This window comes from Cetorhinus maximus, chromosome 2, assembly GCF_964194155.1.
Source record: "Cetorhinus maximus chromosome 2, sCetMax3.hap1.1, whole genome shotgun sequence".
In the NCBI taxonomy this organism is placed as follows: Eukaryota; Metazoa; Chordata; class Chondrichthyes; order Lamniformes; family Cetorhinidae; genus Cetorhinus; species Cetorhinus maximus.
In genome coordinates this window covers 46810092-46837382 of record NC_135880.1, presented here as the reverse complement: position 1 = coordinate 46837382, position 27291 = coordinate 46810092, and the positions used below count along the sequence as shown (strand labels likewise).

General features: G+C 42.6%; 1 protein-coding gene across 1 annotated transcript in view; it reads right to left on the bottom strand.

Annotated features, from left to right (window-relative positions):
• Positions 1-27291, bottom strand: part of rasgrf2b (Ras protein-specific guanine nucleotide-releasing factor 2b) — a 266898-nt gene that overhangs the window by 216159 nt on the left and 23448 nt on the right. The window contains exon 2 of the mRNA XM_078564491.1: positions 21011-21117. Coding sequence (XP_078420617.1) covers positions 21011-21117 — 107 coding nt within the window. The remainder of the gene's footprint in view (positions 1-21010; positions 21118-27291) is intronic.

Sequence of the window (27291 nt, the reverse complement as noted above, 5' to 3'; positions counted from 1 at the left end):
TACCCAGACATCCCAAAGGTAATTCACGAGGTCGAGACTGAAGACAGGGCCATGTTTCTTGGAGGACATCAGAGAACGCGGCTCTTCCCTTTGGAATACTGACATCCTGGTACATGATCATCTAACAAATTTTAAATTAGATTCAGGTGCTAGAGTGACAGTCCTGTCAGACGATGAACCATGGATCCAAGGCCTTTGGATTAGATCGACAGACACTCCACTGTATGAAGTGGGGGAGTTCAACTCCCAGACTTCGGCATGATCCTTGAACCACTGAGGTATGCTGACAAACAAATCTCTGAGCTGATGTATGTTGTCCGCAATCAGCCTCTCTCTCTTCTGAGCAGAAATGCCTGCATAGCCTCAATCTACACCAGCCAGCAGAAGATGTCAAGACTACCACAGTTGTTAGTCAACCAGAACAACACGGTCCTGAGTCCTCAGCACTAAAGGGTATTCAGACTCTGATTTCACCTGCGATCTCTTCTCTTTTTCCAGAGCAGCTTTGTCCATCATCATTCCAGATCCCAGAAAGTCCCAAATGGTCAGCCCAACCTCCCACACACGAGAATACCTTTGCACCTCCAGTGAAAGTGATACCAGAGAAGGACCAACAGTCTGAGGAGCCTATACCTCCAACTATGATGATGATACAGTCGGTAGACATACCTACCACTGTGCACACACATCAACTTCCAGCCAGCGAGCCAAAAGCACAAGAGATGCTGGAACCTGGTAGCTGTTGCGACCAGTGACAAAAAACAGAAGTGAGCATGCTAGTCAATCTTCTCACCACAGGAACACTCCTCTTCAGCCTCAGAGAGCTTCCACTCAGCCTAAATGGAAAAGAAAGAAGAAAAAACACTGCCAAATTGACGCATACCATTTTCATCCACCCTGCAAGCAACAGTCAAGACAAACAATAACCATACACTGCCAAGCCAGCCGGACCAACCAGGCGAGGTTTAACCTCTAGAAATGGAAGAAATGGATGAAATCACAGCCAAACACAAGTCAAATCTCCAAACCAACAACAAGAACAAGAAGCACCAGAGCCTACCAATCTCCTGACACAAGGGCGAATGAGATGTGGAAGGGTTATAAGGCCTCCGGACTGCCTGAGCCTCTAACTTCAAGGACGTGAAGGGGGGAGATGGGATAGCGAGAATGTTGTTAATGTTAATGTCGTAGTAGCAATAATGTTGGAAAAGCATTAAGATTATAACAATAAGGTTAATGTACAAGACTTATAACAATGTAAGACTTGAAGTAAACTAAAGTAACTCCATATCCATGGGATAAAATCTGGGGGGCAGATGTAGTAGTAGGGTCTGGTTCATAAAGGGTTAATGTGGGGCTGAGTACAGTCCCACCCACACAGTGATGTAAGAAGACACATGACCCAGAGCCAGAGTCAGTCTAGAGATAGACAGAGTAGGCTAAACACCTAGGTTGGAATTTTCCAGCCCTTCATGCCAGCGGGATCTTCCGGTCCTGCCAATGTGAACGGAAATTTCATGGCTTGCCAGCCTCACCATGGGGGAACGTGCCCCAGAGGAGCTGGAAGATTCCAGCCCTAGGCTGGATTCAGCTCCATACCTATACTCTCTACTGAAAGTAAGTACATAGTTATGAGCTGTTAACACAGACTTGCTGTTAACATACTCAAGATAATGAAGCCTACTTCATGGTGTCTGTAGCAGGATTCTTCACTGAATACTTTGTTTCTTTTTAATTAAAAAGCCTGGGTAAGGATCCAAGGTCCATAGTGCACCGTACCATAATGATTGCAAACCAGAAGCAGATTCGGTGGGCTAAAGCAAGAAGCTCTGGTTAGGCAGCACCAGGTTTGTTTTATTTACCTTTGCAATTATAGGAGGCAGGAAAGGAATTCCAGAGTTTTGAAATTCCAAGAATGAGTAAAATAAAGTAAGATTCCACAAGAATCTTTTTTCATGTACACCTTTACAAGATCCCACTTCAGATATTTCCTTTCAAGGTTTCCCTGACTTGCCCTCATATCCAAGGATTCTAATACTGGGGATCAGCCTCGTGATGCCTCTAGTAGTTGTATGCCTTCATTGGTGATGAGAAATGGACACAATATTCAGGGTCTGGCCTGACCAGGGCACCATAGGGTTTGATTGTGACTTCTTCTGGCCGCTATTCTATTGTTTGTCTTCTCTAATCCCAGAATATGAGAGGTGCTTGAGGGTGTTATAAAAATACAATTGTCATTTCTTACTTCATTATTCTGTTAACACAGCCAAGGTGTGATTTTTAAATTAAAAAGCTTGGGTAAGGACCCAAGGTCCATAGTGCACCATACCATAATGATTGCAAACCAGAAGCAGATTCGGTGGGCTAAAGCAAGAAGCTCTGGTTAGGCGGCACCAGGTTTGTTTTATTTACCTTTGCAATTATAGGAGGCAGGAAAGGAATTCCACACTTTTGAAATTCCAAGAATGAGTAAAATAAAGTAAGATTTTGACTGATTATTAGTGTTAACGATTTCTCTTTTTTTCTTTTCATTGTTATAAGTGCATACATTTTTATGAGATTATCCTTACTTAAAATTCGTGTATGTATTTCACTCAATTTGCCTTGTTGCAAAATTACAAATGAGCAGTAACTTTTAAATATGGTCACCACAAAAATACTAGAGTCGATACTAACCCACCCCACAAGACAGAGAGGAGAGAGTCAGGGCAGGTGGGTTAAAAATTTTAAATCATGTAACACAATAACCATGTGTGCACCTGCTGTCTTTGTATTGCCATAAATTGCAAAGTGTGTCTGTGTCCTGCCCTTGAGAGGCAGGACAGTGTATTGTAATATTTAAATCAGGTTCCAACAGTGCAGTTGCTGACTTCTCCCCAACATCAACTTGCATTTATATACAGGGATTAACATAGTTAAAGGCCTGCTACTGCTTCCCAAGAGCCTTATCAAATAAAATTTGATGCAAAACAAATTGGAGCAGAGAAGACTGAGGGGGCGACCTGATCCAGGTGTACAAGATTATGAGGGGCATGGACAGGGTGGATAGGGAGCAGCTGTTCCCCTTAGTTGAAGGGTCAGTCACAAGGGGACATAAGTTCAAGGTGAGGGGCAGGAGGTTTAGGGGGGATGTGAGGAAAAACTTTTTTACCCAGAGGGTGGTGACAGTCTGGAATGCACTGCCTGGGAGGGTGGTGGAGGTGGGTTGCCTCACATCTTTTAAAAAGTACCTGGATGAGCACTTGACATGTCATAACATTCAAGGCTATGGGCCAAGTGCTGGTAAATGGGATTAGGTAGGTCAGGTGTTTCTCATGTGTCGGTGCAGACTCGATGGGCCGAAGGGCCTCTTCTGCACTGTGTGATTCTGTGAAAACAAGACCAAAAGCTTGGTCAAAGTAGCAGGTTTAAGGAAAGTCTTAAAAGAGGAGAAAGAAGTGGAGAGGGAGGGATAGGGAGGAAATTCCAGAACTCAGAGCTTAGGCAACTGGAAGCCAGCCAGTTGTGTGATGGAATAGTCAAGACTAGAGGTAAGAAAGGCATGACTGAGGGTTTCAGCAGCAGATGAGCTGAGATAGGGACAAAGTTGGGTGATATTACAGAGGTGGAATTAGGCAGTCTAAGTGATGGCAAATAAGTGATAGAAGCTCACCTTGAGATCAGATAAGAGAACGTAAGAAATAGAAGCAGGAGTGGGCCATTCAACCCATTGAGCCTGCTCTGCCATTCAATAAGATTGTGGTTGCTCTGACTGTGGCCTCATCTCCACTTTCCTGCCTATTCCCCCTAGCCATTGACTCCCTTGTAGATTAAAAATCTGTCAGTGTTGAATATATTCAATGACCCAGCCTCTACTGCTATTCAAGATAGAAAATTCAAAAGGTTAACAGTCTTCTGGGAGAAGAAATTCCTCCTCATCTCCATCTTAAATGGGAGACCCCTTATTTTTAAACTGTGCCCCCTAGTTCTAGTTTCCCAGAGGGGGAACATCATCTCAGCACCTACTCTTTCCAGCCCCCTCAGAATCTTAAAAGTTTCAATAAGATCACTTCACATTTTTCTAAACTTGAATAGGTCCAACTAGTTCAATCTTTCCTCATAAGACATCCCAGAAATCATCCAAGTGAACCTTCTCTGAACTGCTTCCAATGCAACAATATCCCTCCTTAAATAAGGAGGCTAGAACTATGCACAATGTACACTAGGTGCGATCTCACCATCACCCTGTACAGTTGTAGCAAGACTTCCCTACTTTTATACTCTATCCACCTGGACCCAAAGCCTTGATAATTGGCCTTAACAGGCCTTTAATTTTCCTCAGTTGGTTACCCGCTGCTTGCAGATGGATAGCCCTTCCACCCCTGATCCCAAATCTGGGAAAATGGCTCCGGGGGTGGAATGATGCTGAGAAAATTGGCACACCTCCTGGTGGTGTGAAATTACACACCCACCTGCCTCTGTTCTCACCCTTATATCAGGGCAAATGTCCAACATTCAGTCTTGGATGATCCACAGTTTTAGTTTAAACCTTGGTAAAACCAAACTCATCATCTACCCTCGAGATGGTTCCATCTCCCTTGCCAGCCACTGTCCCAATTTAATTCAGACTCTTCACAAACTTGGCACCCTATTCAACCGCAAGCTGAAACTCTGATCCCATATTCTCTCCACCACAAAGGTCATCTACTTCCACCTCTATAACAGTGCCCACCTCAAGCCCTGCCTCATCCTTAATGCTGCTGAACTCTCACCCAGATTTCACTATTCCAATACTCTCCATGCTTTGTAAATTTCAGCTCATCAAAAACTGGTTGAAACCTGCCACGCACCAAGCCGGAATTTTCCGGGTCCTTTTTGGGATAGGCTGAGAGGCAGAAGGCTGACGAAATGGGATTGGAAAAGGAGTCGGAGGGGGTGCCTGACATCTTCCTGCCACCTTGACATTTTGCCAGCAGCAGGAAAGATGGCAGACAACCCATCGCCGGGAGCCCATTTGAATCACTTAAGTGGCCAATTAAGGTCCTCTTCATATCTCTGCAGGCAATTCGTCACATCAGGAGGGACCTATGCCATATAGTGAGACCACCAAGTAAAGCCTACCAGCCTCCCATCCGGCACGGGGGGTGGGGGTGGCACCCATCTTTTTGGCCATTTGTTGGGCCACGATGGGGACTTGCCCGGCACCAATGACCAACCTCTCAACAACAATGCCGCCTGTCCCCACCCATTCACCAGGGCCTGCCTGACTCACAGCCATTGATGCACTCTCATCCTCCAGGTGCAGCCACAGTAATGGCCATTGGTAGCAGTGGCATTGCTGACACTACTAAGCTGCCAGCCCTCTGATCGTTTTTAATTTAAAATTCTCAATTTTGTTTTTTTTTCCTTGAGCTTTCCCATCTCTGTAACCTCATGTAGCCCTACATCACCACCACCCTACACAGCCCCGCGCAGTACACCTTAGTCCTCCAACTCTCTTGTGCCTTCCCGTGTCCTTCAACCCACCATTAATGCTTGTATCTTCAGCTATCTAGGTTCCACGCTCTGGAAGGTCCTACAACAACCCCCTGTCTTTAGGGTTGCCAACTGTAGTTAATTGTATTTCTGGAGGTTTCATGACATGACTTGTGAAGCATGGGGATGCTTCAGCCATTAGTCAACCAACACATCCATCCTTGTGACACACTAATTGAAAAGCAAAAACAATTCATTACTCAGTTGGATGATGCTTGACTGTCAGCCAATCAGCTTGTTTTCCCCCATTTTCAATATCTTTGTATCTGGTAAAGAGAAATGTTCAAAGAAAATTTTAAAACATTATTTTTTAATGCCCTAATGATTTTTCTCCAGGATTGCACACAGCGCCCTTCGGAGAATGAGCTTCAATTCCTGGAGATTGGGCAACCCTACCTGCCTTTTCACGCTCTTCCCTCTTTTAAGACCCTCCTTAAAACCTATCCTTTGATCAACCTTTAGGTCACCCCTTCTAATATACCCCTTTTGGTTTTTGCAGACCTATTTTGTCTGATTATGCATCTGTATTTTCCAGTCCCTCCCTAGCTCTGCACTATTTTACATCTATCCAACCACTTATGTGTTACAGTCTGATCATGTGGAAACTGCTCATTGGACATTTGAGTACCCTGTAAGCAATGGCATTGACAGGATTCTTGGGGCAGGGAACATTCTAAAATAAATTAGTGCTATCACAGGAAATGCAAGCACAGCAAATTGAAATCAGAAGTTAAAAAAAAGTGATTTTAAATGATCAGAAAATGCTGAAGATACACAAGCAAGTCCAGTCAGCACTTTAAAGGAACAAGATCAGTTAACATTATGGCTATAATCCTCATTAGAAATGAATTTTGATTCAAACTTTTCTGGCTATTTTTGATCTTCTGGGCTATAGAAAGAAATATAAACTGTAACTCGTTGTACAGAAAACACGACTACTGTTTGTGCAACAGGTAAATGTGTCTAACACCTTCACTGGGCTTTATTATTTCATTGTCTTTGATATGTTCTCCTGAATGGTTGTGTCTTTCTAATCATTTGTTTGAAAATGTGCATACAATTTAGATTTTGTTCAGAATCTCAAGAAAGAAGTCATTGAGTTAAAAAAATAACCCATATATAGAGTTTTGATGAAGGGTCTCGTCCTCAGACGTTAATCTGCTTAATCTTTACAATGACAGACATGCTGTGCATTTCCACCGTTTCCGGTTTTTCTTTCAATCCATTGTTTGCTGGCCCGTTCTTCTATCCCCCCTACATTGTGTATAACTGAATCTTTCATTTTAAGATCACAGAATCTGACTGTTCTTGTGAATGTGGATGGAACAAATTCCCTATAACTGTACAGGTAAGACCTTCTGTGTTGAATGCCCTGTGAGAATTGGGGCCCTCCACCGGTGTGAGGTAGGGACTTGCATTTGTATTACAATCCTGGCCCTGAAAAGTGGCAGATTATGACTTCATGTATACGACTCCGGCCAAATACAGGGATATTGGTAAGCCTGCTAGTTGTAGGTATTTGTATTATGTAAGGCAATATGTTTGACTTTCATTGCTGTCCAAAAGCAATATAGCACTGTAGAAATAATATGTATAACATATTGTTCAGAATGACCTGGAAACATGTTGAAAGAATGCAAAGCCATTTACTCCCACCAATTGCTCAAGAATCCTAACATATTAGAGACTGTTATTAGAGTTTAAAGAGGAAAGAAGTCTGTCAATAATAGACAAATAACATGGATATATGACACCATTTCCACATGACTGCCACTTTGTTGGTAGAAGTTCAAATAAGGAAGGGCTAAATTGGAAAGTCCAAGAAAGCAAGTGTGAAGATTGCGATGTGTGATTAACCTGTGCCCATTGATTGCAACATAAGCAGTACGTCACTTTGTGCTGTATGCTCATTTGAAAGATCTCTGCATCTAGCCATCTGCGTTCAACCCATGCTTTTACTAGCTGAACACACCTGAAGGGGGCCAATATCTTGAGAGCTGAACATGTCTTAAAGCCGCACTGCTTAAAGCTAGCCTGCACCTCTGAGTGGAAAGGTGCATTGTAGCTGCAGCAGCTGCGGGGAGTGTTGGTTGAAGAGAAAAGATCTGGGATAGAATGAAGAATGGAACTACAGAAAAGAGACCAGGCTCCACGGTTTTTGGATGCTGCACTGGAGGGTTTGGCGGAGGTGATAGAAAGGAAGAAAGAAGTCCTGTATCCGCCAGGTGGGGGAAGGGGGCCTTCCAGGCACACTCTGAAAAGACAGTGGAAGCAGGTGGTCAGTGCCAGGAGTCAAGCCCCAAGGACCCAGATGCAGTGCCGCAAGAAGTTGAATGACTTCACACAAGTGGTCAAGGTCAGTGAATGCATCTTCAGATGCCGTATCCTACCAACTGCAGCACTAGTCTCAGATATTGTTCAAATTACCACAACCCTATCACTCACCAACCAACTAGCACTATCAATAGGGCTGGCAAACCTCAGGAATCATAAGGATTGGGGCCCTGAAATGGTCCCAGGATGCATTTAAAAACTAAGGCAGTAATATTCTGGCCACTGTCAGCTATTCAGTCATAACAGCCAGAACACAAACAGATTGCACCACACTCACTGATGCACTTCCCTCTCTCTTACAGGACAAGGCGGGGAACAATCAGAGGCAGTTGGAGCTAACTGGAGGGGGAACAGAATCCTAGAATCATAGAATGGTTACAGCATGGAAGGAGATTATTCAGCCTGTTTTGTATGTGCTGGCTCTCTGCAAGAGCAGTTTACCTAGTGTCACTCTCCCATCTTTTCCCCGGAGCCCTGCAAATTTTTCTTCCAGGTAGTGATCCAAAAACATCTGCATGTTTTAAGTCCCATGGACAATGCTGGCCATTATTGGGATGGTCATTGCTGAAGTCGTGGCCATGGATGGAGCTGAAACCATCAAAGATGACAGGACTGTAGCCAATCAGACACAGTGATGGTCAGTGACAAAGGGAAGGTAATGTGTGGGACTGTTGGCAATAGTGATTGGGATTACAGGTATCCCACATGGATAAGTTCTTCACAAAACAGCCCAGCCAAAAAGGGGCTGTCTAGGTTGCCTCTTGCTCTTTCTCCTGTTCCTCAGCTGCTCACTGTGTAGTTGGTGACAAGGGCTGTGCCTTCATGATGGTGAAGTTCTGCAACATGTAACAGACCACCAGTTTGATAGCTACTCTTTTGGATACTACAGCATCCATGCAGTGGAGACATTTTTAGCATGATCTGTGTTATCATGTTTCATGTGAAAACATGACTTTCGTTGTTTGCATAACACATATGTACATGGGTTGCACACCAAAGTTATCAGCCATATCAACAGCGTGTCAACCTTTAGTTTTCTGTGATGATTCAAGCAAATGGCACAGTGGACTGCTACAGAATGAAAGCATCATGACTGTTGTCAGGATACCAGACATTGACCTGAATGATTTGCTGCCAATTATCACACACAAATTGGATGTTGAAGGAGTGGAATCCCTTTTGGTTCTGGTGCATGGCAGAGTTGATATGCAGCACCCACAGAGTGATGTGCATGCAGTCAATGGCACCCAGCACAATGGGGAAGACTGCAATCCTAGCAAAACTATACACTCACCCTGTCTGCTTCTGAAATGTAGTTAGCTTTCTTTGAAAAGAAAACCACAGTGATCTCCTTTATGCAGTAGTGGATGGCAAACTGAGAGATGCTGCAATTGTCAAGCTCCAATGGCTCTTTGGCAGCCAAGGCCTTCAGATAGAGTTTTATTTCTGATGCATAAACTCTCCACAGAGAACTGTCTCACCTGTTATCCCTTTTATACGCCCAAATGGGTACTTGGGTTGTTAACTGATCATTAGCAATTGATCTCCTTGTGAGTTAACTGTTTCCTTCCCCAACAGATTCCCCTCTTCTTAAGAAGAAAGTAACCCTTAAGGTTATATAATCACAAAAAATTAAAGATGGATCTTCTCTTCCATAACACAAACATTAATATATTTTTCATTCAATAAATCCACCTTATTCTTAAAAAAAAACACGCATAGAAATGTCCACACAAAAGAATATTCTTTTTTATCTTCTCAAAGGAAAAGACATCCCTCTTTGAGGATCTCCAATAACTTTTTGGAGCTCGCTCCTCTTTTCATGAAGCAGTTGGACAATTGGTAGCTGCTATCAATCCACTTGATCTTGGCAATCTCCTTATTCTCTAACATCTGTTTTAAGCTTGCTATGTAAATTCACAATCTCTTCTCGTTAATGCACTTAATAGAGTAAACATATTCCCAAAGTGACTTATTGTCTATAAGACATTCAATAGGTATTGTTCCAGAATACCCTTTTCCATTTAAAATTTCTGGCTGTATCTTTGATGTAAATAAGATATCTTTGATATCTATTTCACCTCTCTTCTACTTCTATTTTTACTTAGTTCTGTTGAAGAGTCATTCGGACTCGAAACGTTAACTGTGTTCCTCTCCGCAGATGCTGCCGGACCTGCTGAGTTTTTCCAGGTATTTTTGTTTTTGTTTTGGATTTCCAGCATCTGCAGTTTTTTGCTTTTAACAAAACTGACCTCACTGAGAAATACCAAACTCTGGAGCCGTCATTTAAACCGTGTACGCATTTTTTTTTAGCTTCCAGGGTGTCTCCTCTATGTTTGGCACCTCTTTTGATGGGTGGAGAAAAACTTCCCTTTGAAGTTTGTGTCCCTGCAAAAAGGCAGCTTTAATATCAATGGATTTACATTCCCAAGCATTTATAGCTAACAGAGCGAAAAAGATCTTCAGAATAACTTTTCCTGCCGTAGGCAAATCTACTCTTATATCCTGGTCACCCATTTTTTCTTCAAACCCTCATGCCACTAGCCTGGCTTTAGCTTTATAAATCCCAAGAGGAAGCACCTTTTCCGTGCATGTCCATCTATGAGACAGAGCTGGTTGTCCCCTATCTGGCACCTCCGTGTATACCCCAAATTCTTTCCAACTATGTAGCCCTTGCTGTTTGGCATCCTTTATTAATTTATCATCTAATTTGTTTGAAGCTACTAAGACTTCTCGATCACATGGGCTTCTGTTCCTTGTAGCATTACCAGTCTGTGCCATATTCCTTGACCTTGTTAAGCTCTGCCCTCTATCATGCTCCAGACTGTTGTTGATTGATCTCCCTCTCCCATTTATAAATGTTCTTTCAACAGTTCACGATCTCTTCCTAGAGGCATGTTCACTCCCAGACCCACTGTCTGAACTGATACTACGTTTCCATGCCTTCCATTTTTGTACTTCATGTTCCCAATCCATAAGTCTAACCTCCTGTCCTTTATCTCGTACATTTAACCAGTTTTTATATTTTCCAGTGGCCTTCTCTGCCCTACCTACAATCGTCATGTCCTAGCCCCTTCTGGCAAATTTGTAACTTTAGTGCCAGCTCTTGTCAGTTGTCCTCTGGGACAAATTGTCTCATCTTGTTCAGCTAGATTACTGTGTTCATCTTCAGATACCCTGTCAGCTTCAGCTACCTGGTCCTTACAATCACACAGCATATGGGTAAGAGAAAGTACATGGTTCCTCATCACTTCCTACAACCCTTTCCAGAGCTGCAAATTTGTAATCTGCGCCAACTAACCTCAATGAGTGTACCCAACTAGTCTGGTTCCTATGTTGTCAAATCACTGTTTTACCATCTTTCCCTACAACCTTTCCAGGGCTTTTCCACTTGTTAAGTCCTTCTCTTTTATTGTATACCATGTCTCCCTGATTAAAAATAGTTTAAATGGTCGTACATTGTGTCTTAGAGCTCGCAAAATTATTTCCGAAACTTTGGTTTTAAGGAACGCTCTTCTCCCCGTGTGTAGTGCATTTAAATGCTCAGAAAAGGTAGAGCTAATCATAGTTCCCTCCCAAGCTGGGGGATAGTCACTCAGGACTGAAGGAATTTTTGAGTTTCTACCAAAAACCAACTGATATGGACTATAGCCCTCAACCATCTACAGCAAATTCTTGGCACGGACTGCCCATGCAAGAGCTGATCTTAATTTACAACTTTGTCTATCCACCAGTATTTTATGAAGCATGTCATCTATCACCGCGTGATTCCTTTCGCATACTCCGTTACTAAAAGGGCTTTCAGTTGCTGTATTCATAACTATTATATTCATGCTTTCGCACATATCCTGAAATTCATCATTAGCAAATTCTCCCCATTATCAGTGAGGAATTTTGCCAGTGTTCCTAATTCGGTCCCTATCCACTTTTCCATAACCCGATCCACAATTATTTTCTCTTCTTTACTGTATATGATTGTCAACTGGCTAAACCTTGTTGCCAAATCTACGAAATGTAAAATAAAAATGTTCTCCTCTTTATCCCAAACCTTTAAATCCATCGCCACAACTTCATTGAAATCCCTCACTAAGGGTAGGCTCACTATCAGCCGCAATGGTGTCCTTCTGCATTTCTTACATATATCACAGGTATTGCTTATCTCCTCTATAAGTTTAGTGTACTCTCGATTCCTTATTCCTGCCTCCCTTAGCAACATTTTTATTCTTTGGGAAGAAGGGTGGGCAAGTTGTCAACGCAATTTTAACACAATTTGTCTTTTGTCCTGTAAATTCTTATCCCCTGATGTTAATAGCACTTCTTTAATTTCCTCAGTAGAAAAGTTAGGTTTCATTAAAGGAATACAGTAATGTCCAGATTGCGTAAATTGTAAATCCACAGGTTTTCCAAATACAATGGCTCTGTCATTTTCCATGTCCAGCTTCATTTGCACTTTCTTCATCAATGGTCTGCTCAACAGTAACGCTATGTTGCTAGACACAATGTCCGTGCTGATGAAATGATTGACTCCAGCTATCTTACAGGGAATCACTACCCTTTTTAAAGATTTTAGGGTATTATCATCTCCAAATCTAAAACTGGTGGAACTCTCAAATTCTTTAACCTTATTCCAATCCTTGTCATTTAAGGAATCCAGGTAGCATTTTAACCAGTCTATTCCACAGACTGTAGACACGCATCCACTATCTAGCACCGCATAGTTAAAGAAATCTACAACCAATACATTCATCAACGGGCTGAAACTCCTCGTAACTAATACAATGCCCTCTCTTTGGTCAATATTTCCATATTCTTCTTCTGAGTCTTCTGTCTCATGTTTAATTTCTAACACCTTATTATACCATTTAGGACAGTTCATTGCATAATGGTATTTTGAATCATATCTAAAACACCAATTGAGTACACCCTGGGCATTTCTGGGGCTCATTCTTTTGTTGTAATTACCCAATTCTTTTCTCCTGCCATAATTGTCAAAGGTGTTTCTGTCCTCATTGTTTCTAGTTACAAATCACCTTTCGTACTGACATCTGCACCTCCTGTTTCTAAACAATCTCACCATCCTGTTAACATTGTACCCTCCATTTTCTGTCTTACTGCTGAATGACCCATTTGTGCCATGAATGCTGCCGGCAAGGAATGTTTTCTGAAGAATTTTTTTAAAGAGCTCTGACATATGTTCTAGCAGTGTGTGTTTTTCCGCAAATTTAACTCCTGTCAAAACTAGAAGCCTCTCCATATTCGATACTCAGGCTCAGTCTAGTAGCTTAAGTGCCAACGCTGATTGGGGAATTTCTAGATGGAACTTTTGCAATCTTGCATATAGTCTACTGAATTCCATTATGTAACCATCTATGGAATTATCCTCCAACTTTCTAAATTTGTCAAAATATGACCACACATCCTTTTGATAGATTTTATTCATAAAATCTAATAATGTTTCCAAACCTTCATCTGTATCCAAATGCTCAGGCTCCAACTCTGAAAATACTTTGCATCTTACTTTGCTTTTGTATGGTAGCTAAAGTGCCAAGGCCATTCCCTGTTTCTTTTTTGGCAAGGAATTAACCTAAGTCCACATAGTTACTTCATCCTTCCATTGCTCAAAGGGTTCACTCTCAGAAAACATTGGTGGATAATCATACCCTGAAACTCTACATTTTGATTCAGCCATTTTGAGTTACTCCAAACCACTCCAAATACAGTGTTTTGTCCGAAGAAAGCTTAGTTTCCAATATTTTTGCTTACAGGTAGAAATCATTCTCTACTACCACTGTTAAGCTCCAATGGCTGTTTGGCAATAAATATTGAGACCAAGACAGGCTCCTTCAGATAGAGTTTTATTTCTGGTGCATAAAACTCTCCATAGAGAGAGCTTGTCTCACCTGTTATCCCTTTTATATATCCAAATGGGTACTTAGATTGTTAACTGATACTTAGCAATTGAACTCCTTGTGAGTTAACTGTTTCCTTCCCCAACAGCAATTATCGCCAACTCCAGCCTGGAAGGGGTCAAATCAATAAAAGTTCATCACCACAGTTATCTTCAAAACCACTGGCAATGTGATCCTTGTCCTGCTCTGAAGTTGAAATTGTAGCAACAGGCGGCAGATTAAGGATGTCCTTATTGAAGCACTGAAGTATCAAACCTTGTTCCTCTCTGAGGCTCATGTGGGAGAATTGCTCCCTGAAGACCCTGGGTGGGTATGTTCTTCTTCTGTGAATCCTTCTCCCACTTTTCTCCCTTCTCCCTCTTTCAGCAGCTTGTCCTGTTTCACATGGCCTCAAATCATTCTCCAAATCATGCTGATTTCCAAGGGGAATGTCTGCTAATGTACACATGTCTGCAAGGCAGAAGCCTTGAAGTCAGCACAAAGTTCCTTAGCACCTGCTACACCACTCCCTCTAGATTTTGGCAACTTGAAATTACTGTAGAAAGCACTAAACATTTGTAAAATCATGGCAAAAATCATTGTAGAAATCAATCAGCAACTAACCTGTAAGTTGTTGATGATCCCTTTAAATAGTGCTGGCATGAAAGCGTCCTTCATGCTGTTCAGCTGTGTGAAGTTGAGTGAGGGCATTATCTGGAAATTGAGCTGCCAAATGGCAGCACTGACTCAAGCCAGTGCAACACGCTGATTGATATCACAATCTTTCTGCTTTGCATACTTCCAGAGGATGCTTACTGCGTACATGCAAACACCTGCACCGATATGGCATCCAGTGTGATTCACCTCACAATTGTCTGAGTATGCCCTGGACGCCACTTTGGAGTAAAATTTTTAAAACGGGCAATAATGCACCCAGTTTTTCACCCAAAATCTATTATAATTTGCCTTTTTTAATGCCAAAGTATTTTCTTCCAACAGTTTCATAGCAGTTCCTGTGAACGGAACTTCTCCACCATAATTCAGTAATGTTTTGCCTGCCCTTGCAGACACTATGGGTGGGATTTTCTGCACCCTCCTGCCACCGCAATCTTCCAGTCCTGCCGCAAGTCAATCGACTTCTGGCCGGGGCGCTGCCTCGCCTGCAGCAGGTCCCACCCGCAACAGGGCCGGAAAATCCCGGCCTACATGATTCAAGGCTAATAATTACTCTAATTGCAACAAATTACATGTTCAGAATTGGTATGGACCCAATTTTGAATCGACAAGGCATCAAGACGCAGATTATGAAATATATAACTGGTAGTGTATGGCCTCGTCCCCCCTTAGCCAAGTTGTCAGAAAATGGGGAAATAATAATGGGGAATCAGGAATTGGCAGAGGAGTTGAATAAATACTTTGCTTCAGTCTTCACGGTAGAAGACACTAATAGCATTCCAATGCTAAATAATCAAGGGGCAAAAGAGGGGGAGGAAATAAATACAATAACTATCACTAGAGAAAAAGTACTGGGGAAAGTAATGGGGCTAAAGGCTGATACGTCCCCTGGACCTGATGGGTTGCATTCTAGGATAGTAAAGGAAGTAGCTACAGAGATAGTGGATGCACTGGTAGTAATCTTCCAAAATTCCTTAGATTCTGGACAAGTCCCAGAGGATTGGAAAACTGCCAATGTAACACCCTTATTCAAAAAGGGAGGGAGAAAAAAACTGGTAACTATAGAGCAGTTAGCTTAACATCTGTCATTGGGAAAATGTTAGAGTCTATAAAGGATTTAATAGCAGAGCATTTAGAAGTGCATAACATAATCAAGCAGAGTCAGCATGGTTTCATGAAGGGGCAATCATGGCTGACAAATTTATTAGAATTCTTTGAGGAGGTAACTAGCAGGATAGATAAAGAAGAACCAGTAGATGTAATATATTTGGATTTCCAAAAGGCATTCGATTAGGTACCACACGTAAGGCTACTTAATAAGATAAGAGCCCATAGTTTTGAGGGTAGTATATTAGCATGGATAGAGGATTGGCTAACTAATAGAACACAGAGAGTTGGGATAAGGGGGGCATTTTCAGGATGGCAGCTTGTAACTAGTGGAGTGCCACAGGGATCAATGCTGGGGCCATAATTATTTACAATATATATTATTGACTTAGATGAGGGAAGTGAATGTACTATCGCCAAATTTGATGATGATACAAAAATAGGTGGGAAGGCAAGTGGTGAGGATGACACAAGGAGTCTACAGAGGTTAAGTGAGTGGGCAAAGAAGCGGCCAATAGGATATAATGTGGGAAAATGTGAGGATATGCATTTTGGTAGGGAGAATAGAGAAGCTAAATATTATTTAAATGGAGAAAGACTGCAGAAGGCTGCAGCACAGAGGAATTTGGGACTCTTTGTGCATGAATCCCAAAAAGCTAACATACAAGTTCAGCAGGTAATAGGGAAGGCAAATGGAATGTTGCCCTTTATTTCAAAGGGAATGGGGTATAAAAATAGGGAAGTCTTGCTAAAACTATACAAGGCACTAGTTAGACCATACTTGAATACTGTGAACAATTTTGGTCCCCTTATCTAGGGAAAGATATACTGGCATTGGAGGCAGTCCAGAGAAGGTTCACTAGGTTGATTCCAGGTATGGAGGGATTTTCTTATGAGGAGAGGTTGAGTAGGTAGGGCCTGTACTCATTGGAGTTTAGAAGAATGAGAGATAACCTTATTGAAACATATAAGATTCATAGGGGGCTTGACAGGGTAGATGCTGAGAGGTTGTTTCCCCTTGTGGGAGAGTCTAGAACCAGAAGGCATAATCTCAGAGTAAGGGGTTGCCCATTTTAAACAGAGATGAGGAGGAATTTCTTCTCTCAGAGGGTTGTTAATCTGTGGAATTCTTTACCGCAGAGGGCTGTAGAAGCTGGGCCGTTAAGTATATTCAAGGTAGGGATAGACAGATTTTTCATCAGTAAGAGAATCAAGGGTCATGGGGAGAAGGCAGGAAATTGGAGTTGAGGATTATCAGATCAGCCATGATCTCATTGAATGGCAGAGCAGGCTCAATGGGCCAAATGGCCTACTTCTGCTCCTACATCTTATGGTCTAAATACAGCAAGAAATCGAGAGCAGCAACAAAGTAAGATAGCTAAACCACATTGCTGTGGAATTTAAATGAATTTTAATGTCATTTCAGAAATACACAAACAGGTCAACTTGACAACTGATTCAAGACATTATTTAGTGAATTAAACCGATGATATAGAAAATTCTGATAGATTTTTGAAGCAGTTCAAGTTGGTTGGGCCAGGACACTCTCCTGAGGAACTGCTGTAGCAATGAGCTGGCATTGGCATCAGACAACCACAAACATGTTTCTTTGTGCTCGGAACGACTCCAGCCAGTAGAGAGTTTTCCCCTGATTCCCACTGACTTCAATTTTACCAATGCTTCTTAAAGCCACACTCAGTTAAATGTTGCCTTGAGTCAAGGGCAGTCACTCACCTCTGAAATTCAGCCCTTTTGACCACCTTTGGAACAAGGCTGTAAGAAACCCAAACTGAGCATCCTTGAGCAAGTTATTGGTGAGTAAGTGTCTCTTGATAGTACTGTCAATGGCACCTTCCATTACTTTGCTGATGACTGAGAGTAGATTAATGGGGCAATGATTGGCTAGATTGGATTTGTCCTGCTTTTTGTGAATAGGACATACCTGGCCAATTTTATACTTTGTTGGAAGAGATGTCAGTGGTGTAGCTGTATTGGAGCAGCTTCGTTGACAGTGTGGCTAAAACTGGAGCGCATACCAAGTATTCGTGCTGGAATATTGTCAGGACCCATAGCCTTTGCTGTATCAATGCACTCAGCCATTTCTTGATAACACATGGGGCTAAATCTTCCAGTCGGCATGTGGGGTCAGGCCCGACACGCCGACGCGTAAAATGACAGGCGATGACATCGGGCGTGCGTCCCGACGTCATTGTGCATCATTTTGATATTTCGTTCGGCAGGCACACGCTGGAGGCGGCTGCGCGCCCGGTAAGCTGTCAACGGCCTAATAAGGCCATTAAAAAATTAACTTAACTTGTTAACAATGCTGGCCGTCCAACCTTAAGCAGCCTTTTGCGTTTTTCAGGAAACCTCATCCACGGGCAGGATGAGGTTTCCTGAAGGTTCTACAAAATTAATAAATTTTACTTCACAAACATGTCCCAGCTCATATGACACTGTCACATGAGGGGACATGTTTAAATAAATTTTCACTTTATTAAAAAGTTTTCACAACCATTCAATCTCCCCGAGACAGCTCAGTGCCTCAGGGAGATTGTTGCGCTCTTTCCTGAACATGCGCGAAAGAACGCTGGCCCTGACACACCCTCCTCCCCCTACCCGCACAGGTAGTGCTGATTGGCCCGCCTGCATAAAATGGCGGCGCGCAGCCGATCGCTGGCGGCCTAGCCCGCCCACCATAGGAAAAATCATCCCCGTGGAGTGAATTGAATTGGCTGAAGACTGGCATCTGTGATTCTGAGGACATTAGACGGAGACTGAAGATGGTTGCAAATGCTTCAGCCTTGTCTTTTGCATTAAGTATTCATATAAATTTTAATCAAAGTTTTATTCGATTTTACTATAAGCTGTTAACTTTTACTTCTTTAATTTTATTAAAATCAATCTTTCTGAGATTTGTGAGATAGAAAAATGTTATTGCCACATGATGACAAGATTTACTGATGTGCAATAAAAAGTAATAACATTTGATGATTTTCCTGTATGGTGTGTCTGCCAAGGATGCTTCGGATCCCATGCGACATTTTGTTGGCTGTATATATGGTTTCTGGTTTGCTCATTTGAGCTGTAATTTTCATTAGGTTAGATAATAGATTTACAGAAGCTATTACTGGTAAGAAATTTGCTTCCGCCTGAGGATATTTGGTCCAAAGAAACCTGCAGGATGACACATCTCAAAGCCAAGTGCTAAGATTTACACACCTGGGCCTCTGCCATTGAATTTGCTAAAGTTTGCAAGATTGGAGGAGGACCCTTCATTTGTCTACAGTTGGTGAGCTCTTATACCATTAGATGCATTATTGGGATCTGTCTTTGCAGCAAATCCAGCCAAAGTAGGGTGGCTGAGCAGGGTGCAGGAATGGTTGGGGAATGTGCTGTGCCCTGACTCTGATACAAGGTGTAGTTGCTCACTTACGTAAGGGCATACAGTGAAAAAGAAGGTTTAGAGGCAAATCTTCAGGGATCCAGACAATAATCTCAGCCTGGAACCTGAGGTGATCCCATTGCTTCAGCTGCTTAGCCTGGTTGATAAACAAGTTTGATCTGGGTGAAGGTTTTACCCCCTGCAGACCATCAATACTTCAGTGATTTCGGACCTGATATATTTGGTCCCAATCTAGCTTCTGGCTGGTTTGTCACACAGCCATTGAGTACACAGGCATAGCCATAAATTCTCACGGTCACATTTTTAAACTCAAAATGTTGTGATGGATGAGAGGGAATTGTTGAGCAGGCTGGAGCTGGAGGGAAAGGGCTGTGCTGTTGAGAAGAATGGATAAATGGAGAACTCTACTTACCCTGCTTACAGTTGTGAGGTCAAAGTTCTGCTTGCACGTCATTCAGGTTTGAGCCTTTATGCTCCTGGAGCTGATAACCTCAGCAATCTCACTCCATGCCTGGTGCACTTGGCTCTTTGCGATCTTCCTCCCACAGATGGAATGAGAACCTTCTTCCTCAACCTGACCTCTTCCAGCCAAACCTCTAGGGAGGCCTGTCTGCAATTCATGCTGAATCGTGTTCCACCACTCCAAAATCTTGCAGAAGGGAATGCAACCTCATTCTAACAGGAGCATTCACACTTCATACAACATCCTGATGCAAATCTAAGAGTTAAAACAGCTCAGGTGTGTTTTCTGTGATGGAGTTGGATGATTAAATGTTGTGGGGAATGAGTTTTACAAGTGGAATTTTGTGACTGAACTGTCAGCACTCTATATAAAAGGCCGGAGATAGGTTTCCCATTCTCTAAATTGAGTTTTATTTATTTGAGTAGTTTGAACAATATTCACTGCACTGCATTATAATTTTACATGAATGGCACAGTAAAAAAAATTGGGTAATCTAGAAAACTAAAGTAATGCATTAAATTCATTTAAAGAAGATAAATAAATACTAAAAATAAAATCATTCCATGGCACTGTGGAGTCCTCCTGTTCTTCTGGCCAACATTCCTCCCTCAACCAATGCCAACAAAATCTAATTGGCTGGTCATTTAATAATTTGCAATTTGTGGTACCTTACACTTGTCTACAACAGTGATTGCACTTCACAATTAATTAATTGGTTATAGAACATTGCAGGTTGTCCTGAGAATGTGTTATGCATTGTAAAATGCACTCTTTATTTTTTACAACTTAAACTTTGATCCATTTTCATGAGACATAATACTTGTATCTATTTTGACAAGCAAAGTCACCTTCCACACAATACTCATTCTGATTCACTCAGAAGAAGCTATAATGCTTTTACGCATTTCATTGATTTTCCAAGTTCTGTTAAAAGTATTTTTTTTTAGATTGAGTCAAGCAATCAAGACATTAGACAGGAAGAGAACATTACCAGTTTACAACACTAGTTCTGACCCATTCTTGCTGAAATCCTAATACATGGCTTTGTCATTTTAAAACCCTTCTAGCATCCATGCTCCACTCTTTACAAACTCCAACCAATCCAAAATTCCTCAGGAAGTGCTTTGTCCCTCACAAAGTTCCTGCACTCTTATCATTTCCTGTCCTTGTGAAGTTCCATTAGTTCCCTGTTCCACTGCAAGTTAACTTCCAGAGACAGATCCTTGCCTTCAAATCCCTCCAGGCTCCCATTCCCATTCTGAGTGGATTTTTCTGGTCACAAATGCATGTTGTACCCTCCTACTACCATGTCTCTATGTCACCTTGTTCCTTACTCCCTTCACTTAACCTTTGGAAGCTAATTATTCAGTCACTACCTCCTGCCCACTGGATTTTCTCCCAGAATGATTTCCTCTGAGCCTTCAGAAACCTTTAAAAAAAATCCATCTTTTAAACCATGCTTTTGCTTTCCCTTCCTAAATTCTTCCTTTATCAGTTCATTACCAATCTTCTGCCCTGTAAATGTTCCAAGGCATTTTTTTTAAGTCACGATGTTAACTGCCAGTTGTTGTCATCCTAAGGGCAGTTTATGGATTCAAATATAAAAAATATAAGTGGTTGTACCTGGCCTGTTGAATAGCATCCACCCATGTTTCACAGTCAGCCTCTTCTTCAATCCGGAGCTCCAATGGTTTATATCCTTCATGGCCAAAATTTATAGTAAAATAATGCTGCACAACAAACAGAATATTACAACATTAATCATTATGCTTTTCGATGGTGCCATGAAATATCAGAACAAAAGGTGTTTTGATGACATTCAGATTTAACCAAAATTCTGCAAAATAAAATTCGAAAGCATCCATTAACAAAAATAAATCTGACAATTAATAAACCTAACTCAAATACTGAAAACATCCAGCTCCAGCCGTGTGTTAAGTTATAGAGATGGGTCTTGTCATAGAAGGGAGCACTGACTAAGTGCATATGGAAGGGTAATAAATCGCTTCATGATATCATTGGCAAATGCACTGCCCGGTTTATTGAACCGCCCAGTTGATTGAACTGTCCAATAACAATAATGACATAGGAACAGAAGTAGGTCATTCAGCCCCTCAAGCCTGTTCCCCCATTCAACGAGACCATGGCTGATCTATGACCTAACTCCATGGACAGGATTTTACGCTTTGTGTCGGGACCCCTATGTCTGGTTCAAATGAGAGTCACAACCTTGTACTGTGTAGGAAACGATCACCATGCAGTGATTTTCCATGAATTGGCTAATTAGTGGCCAGAGGACAGGTTCACCGCCCAATTAAGAACAGCGGGAGCTCTCAAAGCTGATGGACCATTGGAAGCACTCCAACACTGAAGGAGCAGCAGCCTGCAGTTCCAGTGAGAGACAGAGAGAGAGAGGATGCCTCCATTTTGAGACACCCACTCTCCAACTTTTTAAACTGTTAAATTTAAAAATGCATTCAGGAGAGGAGAGCCTCAAAGTCTGCATGGAACTCTGGCCCCCGGGCCTGCCTCAAGGCAGTTGACCTAGTCCCCGATGCCTGGGGAGGCCAAGAGGCTGACTAAAATTTTCCAGTCAGCCTCTGACAATAATCATTAATGGGCCTTTAACTGCCATTAATTGGCTTCTTGCTGCTTTCCCTACTGACTCCAATCCCGCCTTCAGGAAAATGGCCCTGAAGTGAGTCGGAGCTTGCAAACTGGCACCTCGATCAGTGGTGCGGATTTTCACACCTGCCCACCTCTGCCCCCACCCCCATTGTGGCCCAAAAATCCTGCTCCATATACCTGTCTTTGTCCCATGTTCCTTTATACCTTTGGTTGATAAGAACCTATCAAGCTCAGCTTTAAAATTGACATCAAACAGCATCAGACTAGAACTAAACCAGAAATATTCACTCCTGGTTTGAGAAGAGAAAGCTGCAGTGATTTTAAGTAGCAAGTTCTTCCTATTCTGTATCCCTTACGCTGGACAAATCCTACTCACAGAACAGCCAAGATTGGCCTCTCCCTTCCTCCACTCACTCAATGTCCTGGGATCAGCCTTAATCCACTGATCTTCTTACAATGAGCTCCAACTTCCTTCAACTTTCCCTGAGCTCAATACTGATTCTAGCATTTTCCCTCCTCTAAAGTCTGACGTACCCTAATTTCAGCTCAGAAGAAGAGCCATACAGGCTCAAAACATTAACCCTGATTCTCTCTCCACAGGTGCTGCCAGATCTGCTGAGTTTTGCCAGCATTTTCTGTTTTTATTCCTAATTTTTTCCTATTTCTTTACAAATTATATTAATATCCTAAATACTTCTAATGTGTCAGCCATGGCTCAGTTGGTTGCAGTCTAGCCTTGGAGCTGTAAGGGTGTGGGTTCAAATCCCACTCAAGGACTTGAGCACAAAAATCAAGGCTAACACCCAAGCCCAGCACTTACTGCAATGTCAGAGGTACTGTCCTTCAGGTGAGATGTTAAACATCCGCCCTCTCAGATTGACATAAAGTATCACACGTCACTATTTTGGAAAAGAGCAGGGGAGTTATTCTGGCCAATATTTAATCAACATCACAAGATATAGATTATCTGGTCATTATAACATTGCTGTTTTTGTGACCTTGCTTTGTGCAAATCAGCTGCCAGACTTCCTACGTTACAACAGTTCAAAGGTGTTTCATTGGCTATAAAGCACTTTGGGATGAATTTTCCAGCCCCCCCCCCCCGCCCCCACCACTGGCATATTTGAAGGTGGAAGGTCTCGTAAAATACAGTGCATGGCCTTCCCACCCGTCCTGACCTGTCTCCCATTTTATGGTGGGTGGGAGAAGCGTTGGGCAGCCCACCTACCCTTGGGCCTATTGAGGCCCTTAAGTGGTCAATTAATGACCACTTAAATGCTTCATTCCATCTCCGCTGCTATTTTACCCATGGGCAGTGGGAGGCCCATACCAGGTGGGAGCCTGGCAGCTTTCACTGCGCAGGCGTAGGTTGGGCAAGGGCGGGTGGGGAGCCACTTTTGGGATTCCCTGTGTCCATCGGAGCCTCCCCCCCCCCCCCCTCCCCAGAAGGTCATGTCCCCCTTTAACCCTCCTTTCCTGGCCTCTCAAACACACCCTCTCACTGGTGTCTGCCAGCTAGGCCCCTGATAACCCAGATTTACCATGAAGTCTGGATCCATAACCTCCTTTTGTTCGGGGACTGCCTGTGGTCCCAGCAGTGGCCACCGCTCGAACCTGGCGCTGCTGGGTCTATAGCGATGCCGGCCAAAATACTTCTTCCCCGGATGTGAGGGCAATGGGGAGTCTCGATCTTAGACAATTAACGTTACTTCCAGTGCAAAATGGCTGCAGGGCAGCCGGCTTTTTAGTGGGCGGGTACCCTACCACCTTTTTAGCCGGGGTGGGGGAGCAGGGAATACGACACTCAGGAAAATCCAGCCCTTTGAGATGTCCGGTGATCATGAAAGGCACTATATAAATGCAAGTTTTTAAAATTTTCTTTAGACCCTTGAATTCTTACCATTCTCTGAATGTTTCGTTGAGTCTTTTACCTTGAAGACAGATACAAGGTATTCATTTGGAGTCACCTTATTAAATATTATAATTTCTCCCCCCTGACTCTGCCTCTAAGGGACCCACATTTACTCTAGCTAATCTCTTCCTTTTTACATACCTTTGGAACCTTTTACCATCTTTTATGTCTCTAGCTAGGTTACTCTCATATTTTGTTATTCTTTATCAATTTCTTGCTCATCCTTTTGCTTAATTTTAAAATCCTCACAATTTTCAGGCTTACTATGCTTTTGACAACATTATGAGCTCCTTCCTTTATTCTAATACTATCCTAAACTTATCCCGTTAGCCACTGTTGAAGCTTTTCCCATAGACATTATGTAGACTTTGATGCATCACACAGAATCCCATCAATTCAGACAATGCACAACAGCATCTTAAAAAAATAAAAGCAGAAAATGTTGGCAAAACTCAGAAGGTCTGGCAGCACCTGTGGAGAGAGAAAGGGAGTTAACGCTTCGAGTCCGTATCACTCTTCTTCGGAGAGGCCAGCATTTTCTGTTTTTATTTCAGATTTCCAGCATCTGTAGTATTTTGCTTTCATTTTACCATCTTAAAAAAAATATCTTTGATGGTCGAAAGTGAAGCTATACTATAAGATCAGATGTACATCAATAAAATTTAAAAATAGTATTGGATCAAGGCTATAACTCACAATTGACACACCACTTTGTTTGTGCTATTTTTTATGTTTGACCCTCAGAGGCCTGTTTAACTCTGGCTAGTAATACTAAAGAGAAGAAATTGATTCAAATAATTATTTTTGCGATGAAAGATTTCTGTGCCACTTATGAATAGCAACTAAAGTTTACGTAAATGGAATCTGTAGTTTGAGATGTAGTTATGGAAGTAGAGTTTCTCAGTCCTTGCCTGGAGTAGAGTATTCACTCTGCTAGCAGTACACTCATGGAGGTCCAGGTACATCACCACCGGTACAGGCTTGGAAAATCTACCTTACAACCTATCCATTCAATATAAATTATTTCACAGCACCCTGACACACAGAAGGCATATTGGTAATCTGGTGACTTGCTGAATCCAAGATAAATATCGTGTAAACTGATAGTTTATCAGATAAAGTATTCCCAAGGCAAAATATAACCTGAAGCCATCCCTTAAGTACAGGCAAACGCTGTGTGCCTCCGGCCTCCATTCTATCAATCAAACTGACACTTCAAACTAAATCCAGGGGTGCAGAAACTTGGCATCCTGCCCTATCCCAAGCTCAACTCCCTCCCTTTTCCCACACCTGATCAATCACAAAGACTCCTTTCTTTCACACCCACAACATTGCCCACCTCCACCTCCTCTGCTGCTGAAACTGTAATCTATATCTTTATTATCGAGGCTGAATTTCTCCAACACTCTCCTTGCCAATCTTTCCACCCACTGCAAACTCAAAATTACCTAGAACTGTGTTCTCCTCACAGTAAGGCCTACATCCCCAACACACCGGTCCTTACCAGGTTTCACAAGGTTCCGCTGCAGCAAAGAATTTAAGATAATTAATAACATCTTCAAATCCCTCTATATTCTCGCTTCCTCCTGTTGTCCATAGTTTCCAATTGGATACTACTAGCATTACGCTCCACTCCTCTAACACTAGCTTACTTCTTATTCTTCGCTCTCTGATCTCCACCATCAGCAGACATTTGTTCAGCCATAATATCACTGCCTTCTTGAAGTCCCTCCCTCAGCATTCTTTATTGTTACTTCCTGCCTTCAGAAACCTGCCAAAGGCCCTTCACTTTAAACATGCCTTACTTTACACTTAGCCCATCTTCTTGTTCTTCCTCCTTCCATCTGCTTAATGGGAACATAGGAACATAGGACTTAGCAGCAGAGTAATCCTGCTCCGTCATTCACTAAGATCAAGGCTGATATGATTGTGACACTTTCCTGTCTGCCTGCCATAACCCTTGATTCCTTTATCTATCAAGAATCTATCTAACCCAGCCTCCACTGCTTTCTGGGGAAAAGAATTCCAAAAATGAATGACCTCAGAGAAATAAATTCTCATCTCCCTCTTAAAAGGGAGACCTCTTGTTCTAAAACTATGTCCCCTAGTTCTAGTCTCTCCCACAAGGGGAAACATCTTCCCAGCACCCACCCCACGAAGCCCCCCATGATCACACATGTCTCAACAAGATCACCTCTCATTCTTCTAAATTCTAATGGGCATAGGTCCAACTTATTCAACCTTTCTTCGTAAGATAAATCCTTCAACCCCTGAATGAGTCGAATTAACCTTCTCAGAACTGCTTCCAATGCAATTATCTCCTTTTTCAAATAAGGAAACCAAAACTGTACACAGTACTCCAGATATGGTCTCACCAAAGCCCTGTACAGAATGTCGACTCACTGCTAACTACTCTATAAAGAGCTATTTCTCTGTATGTGAGGAGCCATTCAGAAATATACAGTATAAAAACAGAAAATGTTGGAAATACTCTGCAGGTCTGGCAGCATCAGAACTGTTCTGATGTAAGGTCATCAGGCTGAAACATTGGGTCAGATTTAGCAATCGAGGCAGGTAGCATAAGTCAGGAAATTTCCAGATTCGGCAGACCAGCTCAGTATAAATCACCTTTTTATCTATTATCTTCACTCCGTGGTGGCAGGGGCGGGATAGAGTCAGGCCCATTATCCCCGGAAGCAGATCAGAGGCAGCCACAAGGATATCTAAGTGCCAAGGTGGGCTGGTTACATTTTAGGCCCTGTAGCCCTGATCCCTCACATCCCATCACTCCCACACTTCCCATGCCATTTTTATTTAATTCATTCACAGGATGTGGGCTTCGCTGGCTGGGCCAGCATTTATTGCCCACCCCTAGTTGCCCTTGAGAAGGTGGTGGTGAGCTGCCTTCTTGAACCGCTGCAGTCCATGTGGTGTAGGTACACCCACAGTGCTGTTAGGGAGGGAGTTCCAGGATTTTTACCCAACGACAGTAAAGGAACGGCGATATATTTCCAAGTCAGGGTGATGAGTGACTTGGAGGGGAACTTCCAGGTGGTCGTGTTCCCATCTACCTGTTGCCCTTGTCCTACTAGATGGTAGTGGTCGTGGGTTTGGAAGGTGCTGCCTAAGGAGCCTTGGTAAATTCCTACAGTGCATCTTGTAGATGGTGCACACTGCTGCTACTGTGTGTCGGTGGTGGAGGGAGTGAATGTTTGTGGATGAGGTGCTAATCAAGTCGGCTGCTTTGTCCTGGACGGTGTCAAGCTTCTTGGGTGTTATTGGAGCTGCACCCATCCAGGTAAGTGGAGAGCATTCCATCACATTCATGACTTGTGCCTTGTAGGTGATAGACAAGCTTTGGGGA